At 36.1% G+C, this 25,486-nt stretch overlaps 2 protein-coding genes across 2 annotated transcripts in view; one reads left to right on the forward strand and one right to left on the reverse strand.

The window, feature by feature from the left end:
• Positions 1 to 9,115, reverse strand: part of TMTC3 (transmembrane O-mannosyltransferase targeting cadherins 3) — a 58,157-nt gene extending 49,042 nt beyond the window's left edge. The window contains exon 1 of the mRNA XM_080811990.1: positions 8,927 to 9,115. The gene's annotated coding sequence lies outside the window, so the exon portion shown is untranslated. The remainder of the gene's footprint in view (positions 1 to 8,926) is intronic.
• Positions 9,116 to 9,260: 145 nt separating this feature from the next.
• Positions 9,261 to 25,486, forward strand: part of CEP290 (centrosomal protein 290) — a 97,944-nt gene continuing 81,718 nt past the window's right edge. The window contains exons 1-12 of the mRNA XM_080810438.1: positions 9,261 to 9,516; positions 10,084 to 10,213; positions 10,365 to 10,442; positions 11,495 to 11,564; positions 11,823 to 11,869; positions 14,750 to 14,893; positions 18,980 to 19,033; positions 19,775 to 19,927; positions 20,312 to 20,494; positions 21,120 to 21,209; positions 23,869 to 23,991; positions 25,043 to 25,166. Of these exons, the coding sequence (XP_080666564.1) occupies positions 10,112 to 10,213; positions 10,365 to 10,442; positions 11,495 to 11,564; positions 11,823 to 11,869; positions 14,750 to 14,893; positions 18,980 to 19,033; positions 19,775 to 19,927; positions 20,312 to 20,494; positions 21,120 to 21,209; positions 23,869 to 23,991; positions 25,043 to 25,166 (1,168 nt within the window). The 5' untranslated portion in view covers positions 9,261 to 9,516; positions 10,084 to 10,111. The remainder of the gene's footprint in view (positions 9,517 to 10,083; positions 10,214 to 10,364; positions 10,443 to 11,494; positions 11,565 to 11,822; positions 11,870 to 14,749; positions 14,894 to 18,979; positions 19,034 to 19,774; positions 19,928 to 20,311; positions 20,495 to 21,119; positions 21,210 to 23,868; positions 23,992 to 25,042; positions 25,167 to 25,486) is intronic.

Here is a 25,486-nt window from a genome sequence, read left to right on the forward strand (position 1 = left end):
ATTTGTATTTCAACTTCCTTCATTAGAAGGAAGACCCTTAGTCCCTCCTTGGAAACGTGATATCCAGCTTTTATTCACTGAGATCTATTTACAATCATGACCCCTACTTCCATCCTCTACTCCCACAGGTAGCTTTGCAGGCAGAACCTCAGGTGACTCCACAACTGAGCTCGCAAGCATGCACTAGAACTAGCTCACTCCCTTTGTTTCATCATTAAACTCCCTTGGGCTATCTTTAAAATTCTACAAACTTGGAATGGGTGAGGGGTTTAAGAATGGCATTATAAAATGCTTACTATTCATGATGAGTACTGTTATGGTTAGCTTTATGTATCAACTTGGCTAGGCGAGAGTAGTATCAAATACTAATCAAGGTGTTGGTATGAAAGTATTTTGTAGATGTGGTTAACGTTTACAATCCAATGACTTTAAATAAAGATTATATTCCATAATGTGGATGGACCTCATCTAATCAGCTAAATTACCTTCAGAGCAAAACTGAAGTTTCCCTAAAAAGAATTTCTACCTCAAGACTGCAGCATCAGATCCTGCTGGAGAGTTTCCACTTTTCCAGCCTACTCTACATCTATAAACTCTACATCTACAAATTCTGAATTTACCAGCCCCATAATTTTTTAAGTCCATTCCTTGATATAAATATCTTTATTTGATACATATACACAAGTATATGTATGTATATGTATACACATACAAATGTATAACTATACATATATATTACTGTTGCTGGTTGTGCCTGGGGTCCCTATTGCTTATAGTTATCCTGCTTGATTAAAGCAGGAAATCTAAAGTGTAGGGGGTCTCCACTAAAAAGGAGAATTACAGGCCAATATCTCTGATGAACATGGATGCAAAAATTCTCAACAAGATACTAGCAAATTGAAGTCAACAGTATGTTAAAAGAATTATTCACAATTGCATGGGATTTATTCCTGAGCTGCAGGAATGGTTCAATATTCACAAATCAATAGAGGTGATACACCACATTAATAAAAGAAAGGATTAAAAAAAGGGGATAAAAACCATATGATCCTGGGGCACCTGGGTGGCTCAGTGGATTGAGCCTCTGCCTTCAGCTTGGGTCATGATCTCGGGGTCCTGGGATCGAGCCCCGCATTGGGCTCTCTGCTCAGCAGGGAGCCAGCTTCCCTCCCTCTCTCTGCCTGCCTCTCTGCCTACTTGTGATCTCTCTCTCTGTGTCAAATAAATAAATAAAATCTTAAAAAAAAAACACAAAAAAACCAAACCATATGATCCTGTCAATAGATGCAGAAAAAGCACAAAAATACAACATCCATTCTTGATAAAAGCCCTCAACAAAGTACAGTTAAAGGGAACATACCTCAACATCATAAAGGCCATATACGAAAGACCCACAGCTAACATCATCCCCAGTGGGGAAAAACTGAGAGCTTTTATTTTAAGGTTAGGAACAAGATGGGGATGTCCACTCTTACTACTGTTATTTAACATAGTACAGGAAGTTCTAGCCTCAGCAATCAGACAACAAAAAGAAATAAAAGGCATCCAAATTGGCAAGGAAGAAGTCAAACTCTCATTATCACAGACAACATGATACTTCATGTAGAAAACTCAAAGACTGCACCAAAAGATTTCAAGAACAAATACACACCGTTGCAGGATATAAAGTCAACATACAGAAATCTGTTTGATTTCTATACACCAATACTAAATACACCAATACACCAATACTAAAGCAGAAAAAGAAATGAAGGAATCTATCATATTTGCAATTGCACCAAAAACCACAAGATAGCTAGGAATAAACGTAACCAGAGAGGTATAAGATCTGTACTCTAAAAAACTATATGACACTGATGAAAGAAATTGAAGAGGACACAAAGAAATGGAAAAGCATTCCATGATCACAGATTGGAAAAACACTGTTAAAATATCTGTACTACCAAAAGTAATCTGTACATTTAATGAAAACCCTATCAAAAAAACCACCAGCTTTTTCACTGAGTTAGAACAATCCAAAAATTTGTATGGAATCACAAAAGACCCCAAATAGCCAAAACAACCTTGAAAAAGAAAAGCAAAGCTGGAGGCACCACCATTCCAAACTTCAGTCTATATTACAAAGCTATAATCATCAAGACAGTATGGTACTGGCACAAAAAAAAGACACATAGATCAATGGAACAGATAAGAGAAACCTAAAATGGGCTCATAACTCTATGGTCAACTAATCTTCAATGAAGCAGGAAAGACTATCCAATGGAAAAAAGATTGTCTCTTCAACAAATGGTGTTGGGAAGATGGGACAGCAACATGTGTAAGAACGAAACTGGACCACTTTCTTACCCATATACAAAAATAAATTAAAAAATGGATGAAAGACCTAAATGTGAGACAGGAAGCCATCAAAATCCTAGAGAAGAACACAAGCAGCAACCTCTTTGACCTCAGCTGTAGCAACATACTACACACATCTTTGGAGGCAAGGGTAACAAAAGCAAAAATGAACCACTGGACTTCATCAAGGTAAAAGCTTCTGCACAGCCAAAGAAACAATCAACAAAACTAAAAGCCTGTGGAATGGCACAAGATATTTGCAAATGACATAAAGGATTAGTATCCAAAATCCATAAAGAACTTACCAAAATCAACACCCAAAAAACAAGTAATGCAGTTAAGAAATGGGCAGAAGACATGAATAGACATTTTTCAAAGACAACATCCAGATGGCCAACAGACACATGAAAAGATGCTCAACATCACTCATCATCAGGGAAGCACAAATCAAAACCATGATTAGACACAACCTCACTTCTCAGAATGGCTAAAATTAACAATACAGGAAACAAGAGATGTTGGCAAGGATATGGAGAAAGGGGATCTTTCTTACACTGTTTGTGGGAATGCAAACTGGTACAGCCACTCTGGAAAACTGTACGGGGGTTCCTCAAAAAGTTAAAAATAGAACTACCCTATGATCCAGCAATTGCACTACTAGATATTTACCCAAAGGGTACGAAAATACAGTTTTAATGGTGTGCATGCATCTTGATGTTCACAGCAGCATTATCAACAAGAGCCAAACTATGGAAAGAACCCAAGTGTCCATCAATTGATGAATGGATAAAGAAGATGTGGTGTGTGTATATATACACACAATGGAATATTACTCAGTCATCAAAAAGAATGAAATCTTGCCATTTGCAACCATATGTATGGATAAAGTGTATTATATGAAGTAAAATAAGTCAGTCAAAGACAGACAAATACTGCATGATCTCACTCATACACAGAACTTAAGAAACAAAACAAATGAACATATGAGAAGGGGGAAAAAAGAAAGAGAGAGGGACAAACCATAAGAGACTCTTAGAACTGAGGGGTGATGGAGGGAGGTGGGTGGGGCATAGACTAGATGGGTCATGGGTATTAAAGAAGGCTCTTGGGGGGCCTGGGTGGCTCAGTGGGTTAAGCCTCTGCCTTTGGCTCAGGTCATGATCTCAGGGTCCTGGGATAGAGTCACGCATCGGGCTCTCTGCTCAGCAGGGAGCCTGTTCCTCCTCTCTCTCTCTCTCTCTCTCTCTCTGCCTGCCTCTCTGCCTACTTGTGATCTCTCTGTCACATAAATAAACAAATAAAATCTTTATTTAAAAAAAAAAGAAGGCTTTTGATACGATGAACACTGGGTATTGTATGTAAATGATGAATCACTGAATTCCACTCCTGAAATCAACATTGCACTGTATGTTAACTAATTAGAATTTAAATAAAAATTGCTAAAGTGTAGAGGTCTTAGGTTGGAAAGCTAGTTTCTGCTACATATGGTCATATCCTCTAGTAGGTTAACCTAAACTTCCTTAAATGGTGATCTCAGGAGAGAAGGGGGGCAAGTCCCAGTGCATAAACTCTTTTCACATCTTTACTTAAGGCATATAAATATATACATATGTGTGTGTGTGTGTGTGTACCCCCCCCCCCCAATCAAGCAAGGTTAAACCACAGTCACTGAAGGAGAGGTTATACAAGGGCTAAGATCATAGAATTTTTAAAGAATATCCAAGGGAGCATATTACGAGAGAAAGGGAATGAGAGCTAGTAGTTCTCATGGATGTCATGAGCTCAGCTATGGAGTCATTTTAGGTTCTGCCCAAAAGAACTACTTGTAAGGGTAGAAGTAAAGGGAAACAGAAAGGTTTACATAAAGGAATATATAGAGGGAGGCATGATTCACTGGGGGCCACTACTGTAACAATGTACCACATCAGTATTAAATGTTAGCTGTGGGAATGATATAGAGTAGATGTTTGTGTACTCTTAAAATTCATGTTAAATCCTAATGTTCAATGTGGTATTTGAAGGTGGGACTTTTAAAAGGTGATTAGGTCATGAGGATGGGTCTTCACAAATGAGATTAGTGTCCTTACCAAAGAGGCCTGAGAGAGATCTTTTGTCCTTTCTGCCATATGAGGAAATAGTAAAAACAGTATCCATGAACCAGGAAGGCCCTTATGAGACACTGAAAATGCTCATGCCTTGATCTTAGTACTTTCTAGTCTCCAAAACTGTGAGAAATAAATTCCTGCTTTATAAACCACCTAATATAGGGTATTCTGTTAGAGCGATATGAACACTGCCATGTGAGGAAACAGTAAAGACACTACCCATGAACTAGGAAGTGGGCCCTCATCAGACACTGAAAATGCTCATGCCTTCATCTTGGTACTTCCTAGTCTCCAGAACTGTGAGAAATAAATTCCTGTTTTTATAAACCACGTAGTACAGAGTATTCTGTTAAAGCAATATGAATAGACTAAGGCAAATTCCAGTACTTCTTCTAGCCACATAAACATATTCAACACAGGCTCATAAACTGAGTGAATGCAACTGATCTGTGCTTACTTACAACAATGGCATGTCACTACATACGTGCAAACAACCTAAATGCAATGGAAGACCACTTAAGAGCTACAACACAGAGATACAAAACTTAATATACTTCCTTCAGCAAAATTGTACCATGAACCCCTTTTCCTAAAAATCCAACAGTATAATTGTGGAAAAAATAAACCTATAGGAAACTTTTGAATGAATCTGGGACTATTTAGCCTGGAAAGTAAAGTTCCCTCCATAAAATAATTTCATGATGTTATCTTCTTCAGTAAGAATAATCTATATTTCATGACTTTTTTAAAGCACATAAAGTTTGTGAAGTCTGCATTCACACTTGTTCCTCCTAATCTTTCCAGTCTAGTGTCAAAAACAAGTATCTGCTTGTTGCACACTGAATCCTCTCCAGGAGAACAAACAAAACAAAACATTTATTACACACAGTGGATACTAAATTTCTCATGGCCATGTTTTATTACAGATGCTGGAAAAATAAGTTACCATTCATTTTCTCCATAAGGCAGCTAAAAAGGGAATGGAAGTAACATTTAAATAAAATAAGTTGCCTGATATAGGGAATAAAGGTAGTAAAAGGGAAGCCTTTGTTGTGAGATGATTTTGGTCAGATAAAACTGCTCATAAAACCAGGAAGAAGAAAGAAGGCAGGTCCAGGCAAGTGTTCCTTTAATACGCCCACTTATAAAATTATCACATAAATCTCTTCTCTTGGTGAAAATTGACTGATGCAGAAAATGTGATGAAAAGTAACAGTGAGTTTTAGCAACTTTCCTCGAAATTACATAGTGAGTGTTTGAACTAGAACTTGGATTAAATTTCTTGATTCACAGTTAGGTACAAACTTACCACAACGCACTAGGACCTAGACCACCACAAACTTGTGTCCTATTGTATCCCCCACATATAGCTGTTGTGGCAGTTCACTGAAAAGACTGCCAGTTGATCTATAAACTGGACCCAGGTGATCTAAGTCTCCTTATCCCCTCCCCTTGGAATGTGGTTCTGTTTGCTTTTCCTGCTCCCCAAGGCTGCTGCAACCACATAGCCTTGAGATAATGATATGGTGTTGAGAACACTTGCATGGTACACTTGACTAAACCCAGTTAAGGCCTCTTTCTACATAAACTTTTAAGATTTGTGTGGTGGGTGCAGGGATCCATTATTCTTCTGGCTGCCAAAGACAAGCCTCCTAGGAAAGACCCCTTTGCTTAGTGAAACTGCCACCTACCAAGCTGGAGTGGCCTTCCCATTTCTTTGGTCTCTGGGCCCTCCACATTCAGTAGCCAGTTTCAGATTTTATCTGGGAAGCTCCCAAGGAGGTTATGAACCAACACTAGCACAGTGTACAAGCTCAAAAATACTGTTAGAATAAGTAAAAGACTGAAATTTAAGTCAGGACTGCAATTGAGATCTGGGTTACAACTGAGATTCATTAATTATTAGGAAATAACTTAGCTTCTCTGAATCTATTTCCACTTCTGAAAAATGGAAATAAAATTCATCATTATACCAGGTATCTTGAGTTGCTGGGAATATAAATATGAACAACAGGGGAAGTAAGGGGCAGTAAAGACCAATACAGACAAAACAAAACTAGTAAATGAATATATAGGATAGTTATAACAAATGAAAACCAAGAAAAACAAGGTGCTGCAGTAAAAACAGATTCTTATGACGAAAGTAAACATGAAGTTTTTAGCATATGACTCATGTGATAAGAGAAATTAGATCTCATGTCTTCCTTCCCTTGCTAAATTATGAATTTAAAACTGAACATGAAAAATACATAATTCAAATTCCTAAGTAAACAAAATTTCATCATTAAAATATAACATTTACTATAGACAGCAAGGCTGAAGAACAAGCACTTCACAGATATTGGTTCTTAGCATGCCCGAAGAGGCAGTATGGCATTAAACAGAATGTCCTCCAGCCTGAAAAATCCATTTTCAATCACACCATTTAAGTTTTAGCACAGTACTTAACCTCTCCAAGCCTCAGTTTTACAACTTGGTTGGAAAATAAGGATGATATAGGCACCCACTTCACTGGACTGTTATGAAGATTAAGTGATAGAGTGACACAGTTATAGTAATCATAAGAGAATGGCATTTGCATAAAACACACGGTTAATGGAACAAAACAGACCAAATACCAAGAATATACAACGAAGAAAGGAGAGTCTAATAAATGGTGCTAGACAAACTGGAGACCCACATGCTTGCTGACAATGACTTTCTGGATTTGGAACCAAAAGCCAAGGCAAAAAGCAAAAATAAACAAGTGGGAGTATGTTAAACTAAAAAGCTTCTACACAACAAAGGAAACTATCATCAAAATGAAAAGACAACCTATAGGAGGGAGAAAATACCTGCAAATCATATATCTGATAAGGGGTTAATATCCAAAATATGTAAGGAACTCAACAACTCAACAGCAAAAAAGGAAATAATTTGATTTAAAAACAGAGAGAGGAACTTCTTCCAAAGACATACAAATGGCCAACAGTTACATGAAAAGGTGCTCAACATCACTAATCAGGGATATGTGAATCAGAACCATGAGGGATCACCACACACCTGTCAGTTTACTGTCATTGAAAAGACAAGAGATAAAAAGGGTTAGCGAGGCTGGGGAGAAAAGGGAACACTCGTGCACTGCTGGTGGGAATGGCAACTAATGTAGTCACTATGGAAAACAGTTACAGAAATTACTCAAAATTAAAAACAGAACTATCATATTATCCAGCAATTCTATCTCTGGGTATATATCCGAAGGAAACGAAATCACTATGTGCATGAGATATCTGCACCCCTGTATCCACTGCATAACTATTTACAGTAGCCGAGACATGGAAATAATTTAAGTGGCCATTGACAAATGAATAAAGAAAATGTGGTACATACAATGGATTATTAAACCATGCAAAAGAATGAAATCTTGCCATCTGGGACAACATGGATGGATCTTGAGAGCATTATGCTAAGTACCAGACAGAAAAATACAAGTACTGTATGTATCTCACATGCAGAATATAAAAAACAAAAACAAAACAGAACACCCCCAAAACTCACAGAAACAAAGAGACTGATCAAAAGGTACAAACTTAAGAGTTACAAGACAAATAAGTTCTGGGGATGTAATATCAGCATGGTTTAAAAAAATAATGAACAGTATGTGGCATATAATCTCAGTAAAGGATACAACAAAATTATCATTCCTACAAATCTGATGAACGTCTTTAAAATCTAGCTCACTAAATCAATACCTTTAATTTTTTGTTTTACCCAAATACTTGGTTAGGAAAGAAACCATATTTTCAGAAGGAAAACTTCTATCAATTATACGTTAAGAAAAAGTCCTTAAAAAAAAAAAAGGAGGCACTGGTTCAGCAGTTGAAAATGTCATTTAGATTTCAAGTCGACAGCGTCGTAACAAAGTTATCTAGTAGTGTATCAAATTCATGAAGGTCTAAGCACAGCGGCATGAACAAAACTTGACCGAAAGAACTGTAAACACCTGAGAAACGCTTTCATATGAGGGCATCCTCGGTAACCAAGGAAGTGACAGCATCTAGGCTGGTGAGTACTGAGGCCCCTTGTCTCTCCACCCTAGCATTAGGCTGGGGAAATTCTAAACACTCCTTTCTAGAACCTCCACTGTATACCAGTTCTCCAATCTTCAAGTCCTCCAATCCGCGAAGGCTACGGTGCTACAGGTAAGGCGGGCAGAAGAGAATATGTCCTCTTCTCAATTCTTCACTCAACCCGAAACCATGATCTTGGCCGTGCGGCCCCACTTCACTGTACGGAGTAGATTCTGAGAGCAAAGAACTAAAACTTTCTTTTTCTTCTTACAGAGGGCAGCACCCGTGGAACGTGTGCAAACGCCCAAGAAAAGGGGGTCTTCTCACCTCTTCAGACCTGGACCGACTCCTCCCGCGCCAACAGCACGAGCTTCATTAAGCCGGGACCGCTCCCCTCAACTCCTCCCCCGTCGCTGACCCACAGCCCGACCTCACCTGGGAGCGGTTCCACCAGCAGATGGCTTAGAGAAATCCCAAGAAAAGCGGCCCAGCTGGTGACGCCACCAAAGTCACAGTCATGGTCTACCTCATTCAGATCACCGGCGCAGACGCGCCTCAGCCACTGCGCCTCCCGCCTCTGGGTCGTCCCCCCACCACCCCGGTACCGTCGCAGCCTCCCGCATTGCACGCCGGGAACGGCCTACCTCCACTTTTCAGAGACTTCAGTTCCCAGCATGCAAAAGACTCCAGACAGAACTGCACTCTGGGATTTGGAGTCCTTATCCCTCCCTTTCTCCCCGTCTTTAACAGAGAGTCCGAGGGACCCTGCAGGAGAATCTAAACGCAAAGCATCACCCAAGGTCGTGAAATGTAGGCTTCCCTTGCATCCGGGGCCTTGTGCCGTCCGTGGCTGGGTGGGGAATGGTGTCGCCTAGCAGCCGCGCCGCTCTTGCCTGCACGGGAGCTGTTGGCGGGATCCAGAGTCCGGGCAGAACCGCGGTGGGGAGCGGTCAGGCGTGGCAGCAGGGCTGACCTTGGTCCGTGCGGCAGATAAGGGGCCTCTGCTGGTTGCCAGGCTCGGTTAGGTGGGTGGATCTTGGTGAGCAGGAGCAGCTGCTTTCTTCCCAAGCAGGTTCTTTAAGCCTCAGGGCCCTAATGTAACAGCCTATTTTCCCCAACCCTCAGTCTTTGGTCCGCAATCCGTCTGCCTTCTCCTGTCTTCAGCCCCGGTTTCCCTGGCCTACCTGCTTTCATTTCAGTCGTTTTTTCCCCCCACACCTTTTCTTTTTACTCCCAGTTCCTGCTTCACCGAATCAGAGTTCATTTTCAGCTTTCCAAGTACCCCCGCGTTTGGCACCTTTAGGTGTTCGCGCGCCTCAGTGGTAAGGGGGCGTGGAGAAGGGGGCTCAGAATCTTAGTTCTTACCTAGATGAGTTGTATGAGAGAATCCGTCGTAGTTTATTCAGCCGGTTCAGTATTTGTTGTTTTGTGCCAGCTGCTATAATTTTGATCAAGGCTATTTTGCCCACTTATCTGTTACACAAAGAGCCATAACTCTTTGCTAACACCATAGAGAGTTATAATGATGTAATCTATAAAAATAGTAACGCTGTTTACCTTGAAAATGCTAATACCCACCTGTTTTGTTACAGAAGGTAAAGCACAGTGAAAGATTTCAAGATGCCACCTAATATAAACTGGAAAGAAATAATAAAAGTTGACCCAGATGACCTGCCTCGTCAAGAAGAACTGGCAGATAATTTATTGATTTCCTTATCCAAGGTGCTTAATTGATAAACAATACGCACACACATGTATACACACAACTATGATTAATCTAAGTTGTTCCTGAAGTCAATGAATGTTACAAATGGAAGAGTTTTTATATTTTGCCCAAGGATTATAAAACATAGTTGCTTTTCTTTTTACTTAGGTGGAAATAAGTGAGCTAAAAACTGAAAGTCAAGAAAATGTGATACACCTTTTCAGAATTACTCAATCACTAATGAAGGTTTGTATTCAGTAGGTTTTAATAATGGTTTTGACTATTAGAGGACGTTCAAGGAACTGTTCTTAAATAGGTTAATCTTTTCGAAAATTCTTTGTAATATCAAAATCACTCAAAAATGAGATCTCAAGTGTAGATTGAAAATTTTAGTGAGCAAAACATTGCTGGTTTCTGCTCTGAAGTTCCTAAAAGAATGTTTAAGAGAAACAGAATGGGTATTTTTAAAAATAACATAGCGAGGTCTTTTGTAATTATGTTAACATAATCCTGAAGTCAGAATGAAAAATGTGAACAAGTCGTATAGGGATTTATTGGGAGGGGAAAAGGTTTAGGTGAGAGAAGGCTTCATAAGGGGCAAAGACTGATGAGTAATTTTAGGTAAATGAAAATCAGTGGTAAATTTTAAAAAGCTTCTAAAGCTGGAAATCACCTTAAATAAAACTTGGAATAGAAAATATGCTTATTCATTACAGTTGAGGAGACAGGTGCAGAAAATTGTTAGTAGGTTATAGAGGAAACAAATGTTGGGTATAGCTGTCAAGGGTGTTACAGGTGTATTTTATGCTATCAGCAATGAGGATCCATTAGAGGTTTTTGAGCCACAATTGGTAAATACAAAAGTATGGCTGAACTAGGGTAAACTATGCCTCAACAAGGCTGAAGTAGATATGTTAATAAACTGAAAGAAATTGAAGCTATTTAGACAACGTTGTGAAGAAGGTTAGATATTATAATAATAATAATATATATAATAAAATAATAACACTTGTAATAGAAAAAAATAATAGAAAACATTACAAAGGGAAAAGTTACACTACTAGATATAAGACTAGAAGGAAAAAGAGGAATCAAAGATATTTCAAGCTGTTAGGAATCTAGGAATTATATCCTTAAGTAAGAACATCATCTATTCATTCAACAAATATTTACTGAAAGTCTCCATATCCCAGGGATTGAATGCACTAAATACTGGGAAAGCAAATGAAAAAAAAAAAATCCTCATTTTCAGTGCTTATGTAAAGGCATATTGAAATAACCTTTCTTTTTATGTTTAGATGAAAGCTCAAGAAGTAGAGCTAGCTTTGGAGGAAGTTGAAAAAGCTGGAGAAGAACAAGCAAAATTTGGTAAATGCCCTAGAAAAGTTTATCATGATGTTAAATAGGGGATTCTGTTTAGTATACTCCATAATATTTATACACTCACTTTATTTTGAAAGACATTTGTAGAACTCTTGTTTCATGGATGAGGTATAAAAGTTATTTTTTCTTACATTACCTTATTATAATCATGATTGAATCTTTAAAAATAATAATTTTTTTACTTTGAAGTTTATTTAAAAATTTGTTTTGAGATAAATCTAACTGAAACTTTTTTTTAAATAGAAAATCAATTAAAAACTAAAGTAATGAAACTGGAAAATGAACTGGAGGTATGTCCTTTTGTATTACTAGTGTGCACTTGTTAATTTTATTACGTTGAATTACTGTTTTCAAAATCTTTTATTGCTTGGAAAAATTCACAAGAATGATACTGTGTTCCTAATTAGTTGTTTGTTCAACATATATTTTACATGTTATATAAATTCTTAGGATTGAGCATCCAATTGTGAACAAAATAAAAACATTCAGGAGGGGTACCTAGGTGGCTCAGTAGATTAAACAGCTGCCTTTGGCTCAGGGACCGAGCCCCACATCAGGCTCACTGCTCAGCCGGGAGCCTACTTCTTCCTCCCCCTCTGCATGCTGCTCCCCCTGCTGGTGTTCTCTCTTTGTCTCTCTGTCAAATAAATAAATATAAAAAATAATAAATCTAAATATTAAAAAAAAGTAAATCTAAAAAAACAAAAGAACATTCAGTAACCTGAAGCTTAGAGTCTAGAAAGGTATACAGAAGATTACTAGTAACTGAGCTGGAGTGGAGGCACATGGGAATTTGAGGAATAGTGATGGAAGGATATGGTAGAAGAAGTAGCTTTTGAGAAAGCTAAGAGCCAAAATATGAATATATTGTTAAGGAACTGAGTACATTGACGTTCCTGAGAATGTGGGAAGGAATGTGATACAAATGAATTAGTCTTTAAGAGGAGAAAAGACCTTCTTCCTTTGTAGTAGGAAATATGGATGTGTACAGAAGCTTTTATGTAGAACCTGGAAGTTGAAAGGTTAGAGGGAAGGCCCATTTGCCAAAAATAAGAGTGGAAGATATATAGTCAAAGTTGAAGAAAGTTTAACAAAGCTTAAGCTTGAAATATAGTGGGGAATGAGCTGGAGATTAAGGGATCTAGACTCAGACAATTTGAATAAATCCTGATTCTTTTACTTACTAACTCTATGAACTAGCTTGAGTTATTTAGATATTCTATACTGAATATCTATCTTCTAGAAAAATATCAACCATTCTCAATATATACTTACTAAATGAATTATGAAGTTGGATTGATTCTGTTAGTGTTTATCCAAGCAACTACTGTAGAATAGAAGGACAGGGAAGTGGGAGATATTGGTAAGAAAGTGGTTGAAGTGATAAGTGATTATTATGAAATCTCAGCTGAATGGGTAAATCAAGACTTGAATGATAGGAGAGGCTAGAGAGGAGTCAAGGGATCAGAGAGTCCTATGAGGTCAGAGGGCATTTATACTAAGGAATCATGAGAAAATGTTTCTGCTGGGACAAGGTTCTGATGTGGGCATTGAGAATGGGAGGTTATAGTGAATTCAAGAAACATGTAAAAAGAGAGAGAGAGAGACTAGAATGAAAGTTCTATGGATGTGGAAACTGCTCAGGGGGTTTTTGGTGGAACACTATGAGCCATGTGCCAAGAATTCTCAGTTGAGAGGGAGCAAATAGTAAGTTAGTAGTTTGCTGTTACCATGAGTAGGTAGGGATTGGATAGCTGGATGTCATGTGGAATTCATAGCAGCTGGAGTTTTCACAACATGGTAGAGGAATGATAGCCTGGAAGTTGCAGGTTGAAGTAAATCAGGACCTTCCCTTGCCCATGAGTTCTTGGGATGTGAAAGAATGAGCATCTCCCAATTAAAAGAGTTCCAAAGGATTTAGTATACTAAGGAAACCAAATTGCAGCTAAGGAGGGGAGATGGAGACCATAATTCAGTAAAAGAGCTAAGAGTATAAAATATTAATTTATCTTGAAAGATTTTTAAGAGCACAAAGGAAGGTTTTCTGAAGGAGGAAAAGAATAAGAAAAATCTACTTAATATGTAGAAGTAACAACTGTATGGTAAAGACATGAATATAAGACAGGTAGATAATAAAGGACTTATTTTGGACCTCGACCCCAAATAACAGGAATATGAAGTGAAATGGATTTAATCTGCAACAAGATTTTTTTTTTTTAATTAAAGTCTACCCTCAACATGAGACTCAAACTCATGACCCTGAGATCAAGAGTTGAACGCTCTACCTATTGAACCCGCCAGGTACCCCAATCTGGCACAAGATTTTCCAGGTAATCTTAGCCTGAGCCATCCAGTACAGTAGCACTAATCACTTGTGGTTATTTAGACTTAAATTCATTACGAAAAAATTAAAAATTCAGTTCTCTAGTTGCAGTAGCCACATTTCAAGTGCTCAAAACCACTTGTAGATAGTGGCTACAGTATTCAGGCGTGCAGGAACATTTCCATTATCCTAGAAAGTCCTGTTGGACAGCACTGATTTAAATAGAATATGAGGAAAAGGGCAGGTAAAGAGCACCAGAAGTCAGGGTCCCTGGGTGGCTCAGTCAGTTAAATGTCCGACTCTTGGTTTTGGCTCAGGTCATAATCTTATGGCTGTGGGATCAAGCCCTGTGTTGGGCTCTGTGCTCAGTGCAGAGTCTGTTTCAGGTTCTCTCTCCCTCTCTCTCTCACTCATGCTCTCTCTCAAATAAATAAGTAAAAATGTTAAAAAAAAAAAAAAAAAAAAAAAAAGCACCAGAAGTCAATGACTGGGTGGAATCCCTGCTGGTTTGTAGCCTGATTTCAGAGTTCTGATGCTGAAGACAAGGCTTCCTAGTTCATTGCCTGTGTTCTCTGCTTGTGCAGTTTAGTCTGGTATCTGTGGCTTAGTGGTTATAATTGAGGCTGAGTGATTGACATTCAATTCCTAGATGTGGGTGGCTCAGAAAAAGCTTAAGGGCATGTCAGTCTGCAGACTAAAGCTTAAGTAAACAATTTTAAAAACAGGTTCTTAGGCTAACATGATTTTAAATATCTGGTGCTGATTGTAATACAAATATAAAGTCAATTTGTTGTTGATTCTCTAATTATAATGGGATTGATTTATACTTTTGGTTTATTACTTTAAGATGGCCCAGCAGTCTGCAGGTGGACGTGACACTCGGTTTTTACGTGATGAAATTCGCCAACTTGAAAAACAGTTGGAACAAAAAGATAGAGAATTGGAGGACATGGAAAAGGAATTAGAGAAAGAGAAGAAGGTTAATGAACAAGTAAGACACACTTTCCTCAATGAATTTTAACTGATTGAGTTACCTAAAAAACAACTGATTATACTTTTTATAGTGATAATTATCAATTTATATGTTTTATGTGAGAATTGATATATACATACTGCTAAGGCTTTATATCACTATTCGTGTTGTCATCACATCTTTAAATTTCAAATTTCTTGTATTCAGAAGTACCTTGCTTTGTGCAATAAATACTTACATGTAAAAAAATATAGTTTCTTAAGATGTTGTGTTAATGCCAGCATTTTATAAATCAATGTATATTTTAAAGTATGACATTTCATCTTTTATACAAATATAGTTAGTACTTTTTATGTTATTCCTTGTTACGTATAAAATAATTCATGCAGCAGTCACTTAAATTTAGTTTGAGGAAAAAATTTTTCGCAGATGATTTTAATTCCTGTCAGAAAACAATGTTTCTTATTTTGCCTCACCTGTCAGTAAACTTATACAAATCTGCTGCCTAAGTGTTGTAACTGTCCCATCCCTGATTCCCAGAAGCTTTTACTACCTTTGTGTTCTCTAGGTCAATGTCCTCTTATATCCTAATAATTTTATTTTGTCCATTGTTCTCTTAGAAATAGGAGTTGGTAAATTTTAAGTAGACATCAATGATTATAAGGTGTTGTTGCTATAAACTATTGTTATAAATTGATTTGTAAGGAAAAACATGCCTTTTCTTGATATATCTTTTTTAAATATAATTTAATATAATCTTGTAAAAGTGATTTATCCATACAATTTTTGTGGTGAAAAAGTATGGATTGATGCCACCTAAAGGTTAGAAATAAGTTCTTAGAGGATTGTCTGTTTAGTTGACCCAATAAAACATAGCAGACTTACGGATTTCTTAATAATCACTGTGATATACAGTAATAGAATTGCTTGTTAGGGGTTTTCTGAACTGTTGGTTTTCTGAACTGTTCTTCTGTGTAGCCCATACATTAATCAACTTTTTCTCATTCATACCATGTAACCTTAGCTAATCAGAACTACCTTGTCCATTCTTCTTAGACTGCTCTTTCTTCATAGGTACAAATGCAGAAAACTTGAATATATGGCCTATGTACTATTCCAGTTCCTAGACTCCTTAAGATGGAATATGAGTTGTTGGCAATTTCTTCTTTGCCCCTAACCAGTCATTCACTTTACTGAGAATTTATAGCTTGCCAGAAACTGTTAGGTTCTAGGAATACAGAGGTGAATGATACCCTGCTTTTTTATATTCATTGTCAATAATAAATGTAATACAGAGGATATTCTGGGGAGGGATACCTAAATCAGTCTTGAGGTTCAGGAAGTAATTTATAAACAAAGACTTGTAATAAGAGTTGGTCTGGCAAAGGGATGGCGTATACATTCATGGTGGTTAAAGATAGGGCATTCTGGGCTGAAGACAAAGCATTTGCTAAGATCTAGAGGGAAGAGATGGCATGGTGAGTTCAGGGAACTACAGTTACTCATTTGGATGAAAAATAGGTAAAAATAGCTAGTGTAGAATACTTACTATGTGCCAGATATTTTGTATGGACTAATTCATTATTCCTCATTTCATACTTATCATATGAAATAGGTAACATTTCCCCACGCTACAGATGAGGAAACTGAGACACGGGAGAGATAAGTAATTGTCCATGGTTACAGAAACAATAAGTGATAAAACCAGGATTTGAATCCAAATTTTTTAAGTGAGTTTATGCTCTAAACCACTGTACTATCCTGCCCTTCTTGTTTAAACATTTGTGATCCTCTGGAGAGGTAAGCACAGGTTGGTTCCTGAGGCATTGGGTGTTTTTCCTAAAAGGAGCCAATGAAAATTTTGAATAAAGAATATCATGATCAGATCTATACTTATGAAGTTTATTCAGCTTTACAGAGAATGGATTGAAGGGGACTAAGAAGAGTAAGGAGACATTTGTGCTAATTCAGGCAGGAGCTGATGATGGGCTAATTAAAGGCATGACTCAAGGGATTAAAAGATATAAACACTTTAGAGATGTAGGTGTAATTGGATGTGGTGAATGACTGGTTGTCAGAGGAGAGGGAGGAATGGAGAGTTTTCTGCATTGGGCCACTGCATAAGGAGATAGTGCCATTCACTAAGTAGAGACACAAGAGGAGTTAGAAGGTGTGTAATTATTACTTCAGTTTTCACTTTTGTACATGTAGAGTTTGAGGTCACAGTGGGCGTATTGAAAAAGGATAACTGGATTTGGAATTCTTGAAAGACGCTGGGTGGATGATGAAGATTTGTGAATTGAGAACATAGCTATGAAGCCATAGAAATGACTGTAAGGGAGGTCTCTGAGAAATGTCTAAAGAAATAGGAAGAAGTACTTCAAGGAACAGCACAAGAAAATACAAAAATCAAGAATGTGATGTTTGAAAAACTAAGGGAAAAGAGCATCAGTAGTGCTAAATGTTTCAGTGTTAAGTTCTTGACATCTCTTGTCTTGTTAAAATTTTCCAATTCAAAACACAATGGGACTATTTCTTAATTCTCAGGTGACCATGTTGATGATGATAGTAGTAATAGGTAAACTCTTGAGATTTGTATAGCATTTTGCATTTTATTAATAAACTTTCTCTAAACTTCTTATTTTGAAAACTATCAAACCTTCATAAATATTGTAAGATAAGGAATAAATATTCATATGCTCTTCATATAGATGCACCAGTTGTCAAAACTTTGCCACATTTACTTTCTCTCTCTATCAGTATCTTTGTACACACATATTTCTCTTCTTCTCTTTGCTGAGCCATTTGAGAGTTAACTGCACATATCATGATAGTGCACACTAAAATATTTAAGCATGTCTCTCTGAAAAAGAGGAGTATTCCCTAACATAATTGCTATATAACTACCATATGCAGGAAATTTAATATTTATTCAATACCCTTATCTCATATCTAGTCTGTAATTGTATTTTTTTTTCTGTTGACCTAATATTGCCTTTCATAGTCTCTCCGCCCAATATCCAAGGTTCCATCAAGGATCACATACTGCATTTGCTTATTTATTATAGACATTTAACTATATTTTAATTGCAAGCCACTGAGAATTTTACTTTCTCCTTGAATAAGGGAGAAAAGTGAAAGGCCATAAGAAGGATGGGGTTTGGACAATGGATGAAAAAAAATGTGATGATAGGTATAGTATTTGCCTGTTTTGAGAAACAAAAGAGTCAGAAAGAAATCAAATCTTTTTTTTTTTTTTAAAGATTTTATTTATTTATTTGACAGACAGAGATCACACGTAGGCAGAGAGGCAGGCAGAGAAAGGAGGAAGCAGGCTCCCTGCTGAGCAGAGAGCCAGATGTGGGGCTCGATCCCAGGACCCTGGGATCATGACCTGAGCCAAAGGCAGAGGCTTTAACCCGCTGAGCCACCCAGGCGCCCCAAAAAATCAAATCATTTATGTGAGAAGAAAACGCTCCATAATTTTTTGTTACTTCATGCACTGAATGTTGTGCTAAGGACTTCATGTACATCATACTTAATTTTTACATCAACGTATGAGATGGGAAAATTGGATTTAAGAGATGGTAAATCACTTTTTCATACTCCACCAGAAACTGGTGGACAAAGAATATAAACCTGGGCCAGTTTGATTTCAGATTGCTTCTTTTTAACCATTATGTTGTGCTGCCTTATATTTCTAAGTAATTTAAATGCTCACTAGAGCAAAGAGTATTCTAGCTCTGATATAGAAGAACTGCAAAATGTTAAAGATCTTTGACAGAAAATTACTCATTAGGTTTTGGGGGTGGGGGATAACTTGTTTGTTGTTTTGTTTCTGTATCCTTTGGTTAGCATTTTGGTTTTAGTTTGTTTTTTGTTTTTTGTTTTTAATTTTTTAGACTCAACCTGTTTTGTTTTTTGTAATCCTTAGATTTGACATATTTTGGTTTGTTATTCATGTTTGATCAACATGATCAACTAAATCCTTAGTAGTTAATCATTCTCTACTTCATTGGAGAGAATTTAGAATGTAAGTTGATTAGCTGAAAACCTAGTTTTATATAGAATTACTGCTGAACCTTGTTTTTTTTTCTGTTTTAGTTGGCTCTTCGAAATGAGGAAGCAGAAAATGAAAACAGCAAATTAAGAAGAGAGGTTGGTAAAAAATTTTAGTAGTTGTGGTAGTTCAACAAAGTTACCTGTTAAAAATTTTCATAAATTTATACTCTAACCAGAACTGGAATCTTCTAAGTAACTCATGCTTTTAAGCTGCCTAATTTTGTGATATGAATTTGCCTCAGGGAAATCGAAAATAAATTGAAAGTTGAGGCCATTAAGTACTACATTCATCTCTTACTTTATGTGGGTAAATTTTGCTTTATTTCATACGCCATTCTTTGTTATTTTGCTAATTGGCTGAATAACTGGATTTCTGTCTTCTCTTATTTTACCCAGTATTCTTTTAAATGTTTTGTTTCTCATGAAATCTTATAAGTTCTTTATTATTTGGTTCTTTTGAGCCAAATAATGTTTGTACATTGTTTATCCTTATAGGAGTTCTTATCTTTTTAACATAACCAAAATAGTCTTTGTTTTGGTTGATAATTAATATTCTTGCTTTCATTGATTATCCAAAATAATATCTCCTTCTAAAATTTCTCTTTTTATTTTAATTTCTAACTCTTAATTTTAATTATGGATTGCCTTTCTCATTTCTAATTATCTTTTTCCTGTTCTTTTCTGGAGAACAAACGTCTAAAGAAAAAGGTGAGACTTTAGGGGTGGAGAGACCTTGGGAATTAAAAGATATGTTTTGAGATCAACTAGTTAGATGATGAAATTTTGTTTCTCTGGATAGTTTCTTGATATTGAGTATTGTATTTGGTCTGCCTTCAGAATGAGCAACTTCGTCAGGATATTATTGACTATCAGAAACAAATAGATTCGCAAAAAGAAACACTTTTATCAAGAAGAGGAGAAGACAGTGACTACCGATCACAATTGTCTAAAAAAAACTATGAACTTGTCCAGTATCTGGATGAAATTCAGGTAAAATAGAAGTCGGTTCAAGGCAATGATTCTTATAAAACTTCAATTTTATTATAATGTAAACCTAGTATCTGGCCCTACAGTTAACGTCTGTAGTAGAAATCTGCAACTATGCATTTGGAAACATGAAATAAATTGCATCTTTAAAGTTAATATATCTTGCAAATTCATTCATTTCATATGTCTGTCTTGGGCATTAAGAACTAAGCTTTTTAGATACAATTTGGTTGATAGTTAATTTGATTTCATTGGCCAAGAGCAATCGCTACTACAGATCTCTAAAGAATTCTCTATTCTCCAGTAGGCACTTATGACTCTGTTTAATTTTAATTTAGTTTAAATTACAGTTTCTTAGGTTAACCATAGTGTCTTTAACTTCACTAGACTTTAACAGAAGCTAATGAAAAAATTGAAGTTCAGAATCAAGAAATGAGAAAAAATCTAGAAGAGTCTGTACAGGAGATGGAAAAGATGACTGATGAGTATAATAGGATGAAAGCTGTCATCCATCAAACAGATAACATAATGGACCAATTAAAAAAAGAAAATGATCATTACCGGCTTCAAGTAAGAATTGCTGTTAGATTAACTCATTCACGCAGACTTCATATTGTATCATTACTATTTATGTGAAACTAAAAAGCACTTTAACTTTCTAGGATATGAGTTTTTGTCTTATGCTGTAATATACCTTTTACTGTAACCTGTTGCCATGCTGGTATGTTTGTCCATATGTGTTTCTCTAATGCCCTTACACATACCTTGTAGTTGATACCTGAATTAATGTGTAGATACCAGTCTGGGAAAACTAATAAATACGGGGATTTTCTTACTAAAAATGCCTAGAAGTTCTGTGGACCTGAAATTAAGTTTTTTACTATAAAATAAATACGCTATAAATATCAGAAAACCAATACATTGCTCATGTTTTACATGGTTTTAAACTAGTGTAAAAAATAGAATAATACTCAAAAATATAATTCTCTAGTAATGACAGTTATACATCTGTAATGATACAGAAACTACTAAATATCACCTCTAAATACAGAATTGCTCCAGTAATGAATATGCATTGGTACTGTATACATACATATGTGTATGAGTATGTATGCCGCATATGTGTGATGTATGTGTAAATATGCATATATTGCACTATTTTGCAACGATTCTTGAAATAATTGTTGCCTTTTAGGTGCAGGAGCTTACAGATCTTCTGAAAGCAAAAAATGAAGAAGATGATCCAGTCATGGCTGCTGTCAACGCAAAAGTAGAAGAATGGAAGGTGCTTTTTTCAGTTGATCTAATGGGTTTTTCATTTGTATTTTTTATTTCAATGTCTTATCTTTCTTTAACGGCCTTATGGTAGTTAGTGACATTTTTATTAGGCAATTTTAAAGTGCATTAAATGTCCTAGTTAGAAAAGCACTAAGCACTCTCTCCTGTGTAGTCCTTTAGCCTATTTGTAGTATAAGTCTAAAACTTATTTGTCATCTAAAATAAATAATTCTAAGTAAAATATATTCACATAACTCATAGCTACCATGTATTGTGTATATATAGTTCCTGGTTCAATTTTAGTTTTTCTAACTCTCCTTCCTTCAGACCAATACAACTATTGGTTTTCAGTGGGAATGGGAATAAGGAAAGGGACCTTTAGAATCATCTGAGAAGTTTTTCACAGTACACCTTTCTTGCTCCTCTCTGCTCTCCAACCCTAACCAAATTCTCTGACCTTACTGTGTCGGAAGCTAGCTAGGATTATGATGACTGTATATTTTGGAAAAAGTCTAAAACAATTCTGAATAAATCTAATTTTAAAAGCTATCACTTCTGTAGTCATTGTTTCTAACAGAGCTCATAAATCTTGTTGGCTCTTTGGATTTGTTTATCTGGGAAGTTCAGGTAACCTATATTTTAAGCAAAAGCAGTAGCAGTGACAATGATGCACTATCGGATCAGTAGGGGTCAGTACACTTTCTATAAGAAGTGCAGAGAGTAAATATTTTAGACCATCTGGTCTCTGGTGTAACTAAACTCTGTTATATAACATGAAGGCAGACATACACCATACATAAATGAATGAGCAAGGCTGTTTTGCAATGTAACTTGACGAAAACAAGCAGCAGGCCAAATTTGATTGTTGATTGAGTCTACCGACCCCTGGGAAAAAAAAAAGTTCTTACATCCTATTTAATTTTGGGGGGAGAGATGGTAGTATATGTATTCTTCTGTACTTCATTTTCCCTTAATATTTTTAAGAATTATTTATATCAGTATATACAGTATTGCTTTGTTTTTTTAGTGACTTTGTAATTTTTCTTTGTAGATATTTATTTAATAGATAGCATATGGTGTGATATTTAACAGGTTACTGATGTTTGCTATTAGAAACAACACTATAATGAATATCTTCATGTATTTGTTATTTTGCAAAGATGTAGATTAAATTGCTACAAGTTGTCATATATATCCAAATACATACCTCCAGTTTGACACTTGTCTTTGACTCTATGGTATTTTTTGCTATGAAGTATTTTTTTTTTTTTTGTATTATGTAGTTTTTTTTTTGTGTGTGTGTGACTTTTGAACTTTGTGTCATAATTAGTGTTCTGAGTATAAAGTTGTTTTCTCTATTTTCTTTTAGTACCTCCTAGTTTCATCTTTTACATTTAAATCTTTGAAGCATATGTAATTAGTTTTAGCATGGAGAGTGAGGTACGGATTCAGCAGACCTAGTCTGTTGTCCAAACATTATTTATTGAACATTTTATCTTTTTCCTACTGAAATACAGTTTCATTTTTATTACATTTGATATGCTTGTTAGATTGGAATTTATTTTTTTTATTTTTTAATTTAATTTTTATTTTTTTTAAAGATTTTTATTTATTTATTAGTCAGAGAGAGGGAGAGAGAGAGAGAGAGAGAGAGCACAGGCAGACAGAGTGGCAAGCAGAGGCAGAGGGCGAAGCAGGCTCCCCGCAGAGCAAGGAGCTGGATGTGGGACTCGATCCCAGGACGCTGGGATCATGACCTGAGCCGAAGGCAGCCGCTTAACCAACTGAGCCACCCAGGCGTCCCAAGATTGGAATTTATTTTTATACACTCTGCTTTATTGATCAATCTATTTTCTAACCATGTGTCCTTGTTTTAGTTATATGTTTAAATATTATATGTTTAAATATTTGAAAAAACCATTCATTTTTCAGTTTTTAGACACTTATGAACATGTTTTTTCTTTTTTTTTTTTTTAAAGATTTTATTTATTTATTTGACAGAGAGAGAGGGATCACAAGTAGGCAGAGAGGCAGGCAGAGAGAGGGGGGGAAGCAGGCTCCCTGCTGAGCAGAGAGCCCAATGTGGGGCTCGATCCCAGGACCCTGAGATCATGACCTGAGCTGAAGGCAGAGGCTTTAACCCACTGAGCCACCCAGGTGCCCCTGAACATGTTTTTTCAATATGAATTTTAGAAATAGTTCTTAAAAATCTTACTTTATTGGCTCTGTGGTAAATTTATAAATTATAAGTTGATTTTGGGTATTTGGTTCTTCTAGCAAAGAACACAAGACACCTTCATTCAGTGACATTTTAAGGTTTTCTCCATAAAAATTAATTGTACAAAACTTCCTGGTAGTTTCACGAAGGTATTTATAATTCTTATTTAGGAATGGGTTTTGAAAGCTTGAGATTGTTTAAAGATTAAATTTTGAAAACAGCAAAAATTATACTGTATATTTTTAAATCATTTCTTCTTTGAAATTGAGATTGTACACCCAAAAAGAACAATGATTATGCAAATAGTTGCTGCTACTTACTCACTTCAATGTGAATTTTATTTCCTGTATTTTCTTGCTAATGGTATATATTAGAGTATTTGACATAAGTGAAAAATTATTTATTAATTTTCCTCTTATGTAACAGATCCTATGTTGTTTATATCTAGTTAATTTTGTCTTCTAAAGATGATGAAATTATTGAATATCAGCAAATGTTGCATAACCTGAGGGAGAAATTGAAAAATGCCCAACTTGATGCTGATAAAAGTAATGTTATCGCTCTACAACAGGTAAAACCTTTCAAAATTTGGTTTATTAAAGTAGACAATGTGTCTAACCTAGTGGCTTACACTATGGGGTATATAAATAGTGTTTTGAAGTCCAGTCACAAGAAACAATTAGAATTAAGTTTAGAGTCAGGAATAGAATTATTTTGTGTATTTTTCTATGCTGATTTAGATAATAGACACATTGTTTTGATTGGGAATTATTTAATAAGAAACTTAAAAACTTTTAGAAACTTAAGTATATCTTCATACCCTGTTGTTGACATTTATTATATTATATGTTGGTGCTGAAATGTCCTGTGTAATGTGAAAAAAGCTAAAAGTGTCGTTATAATTTGACTGTATTACATTAAATTTTATTTTTAGTACAGATATACTCATGTAGAATATACTTCCTTTATACTTCCATTATCTGTGCTCTATAGTCATAGTCTGGAAGAAAGGAGGAAATTTGGGAAGTATTTGGAGGATAAGAACAAGTGCAAGAGACAGTATTATGAAAGAAGTACTACAGGGCAGAAGATAGAAATGGGTGGGTCATGAGGAAGGGTAACATGAAAGGAGTCAGAAGAAGCCATAAATATTAGAGAGTTCTGGAATTCCCTTTGCCAGGATGTTAGTTAGCTCTTATATCTATCTATAAGTATTAGAGTGACATCAGTGTGTCTAACGTTGTGAAGTTGAGGTATACAAAGTAGTAAAGGACATAGTTTTGACCCCAAAAATATATATTATATATATAACATATGTATATTATATATATAAACATAAGACCTATTATTTTCCTTACTTTTTTTTCTAAGATTTTATTTTTATTTATTTGACAGACAGAGATCACAAGTAGGCAGAGAGGCAGGCAGAGAGAGGAGGAAGCAGGCTCCCCGCTGAGCAGAGAGCCCGATGCGGGGCTTGATCCCAGGACTCTGGGATCATGACCTGAGCTGAAGCCAGATGTTTTAACCCACTGAGCCACCCAGGCATCCTTTCCTTACTTTTAAAATGTATGTTAATATCCATGAAGAAATAATATGTAATGTTCAAAAATATTTTATAGGGTGTACAAGAACGAGATAGTCAAATTAAGATGCTCACTGAGCAAGTAGAACAATATACAAAAGAAATGGAAAAAAATACTTTCATTATTGAAGATTTGAAAAACGAGCTTCAACGAAACAAAGGTAATTCAATGTTTAATAAGCATACAAAGTTAAACAAGACAGAGGACCATAGGGGAAGGGAGGGGGAAAATGAAACCAGAGAGGGAGACAAACCTTAAGAGACTCTTGGTCTCAGGAAACAAACTGAGGGTTGCTGTAGGGGAGGAGGATGGGAGGGATGGCTGGGTGATGGGGTTCGGGGAGGGTATGTGCTATGGTGAGTGCTTTGAATTGTGTAAGACGATGAATCACAGGCCTGAAACAAATAGTACATTTTATGTTAATAAAAAAATAAGCATACAAAGTTATTTTATGTAGCATTCAATTTTTAAGTATTTTAT

Source organism: Martes martes (assembly GCF_963455335.1).
Source record: "Martes martes genome assembly, chromosome: 8".
Lineage (NCBI taxonomy): Eukaryota > Metazoa > Chordata > Mammalia > Carnivora > Mustelidae > Martes > Martes martes.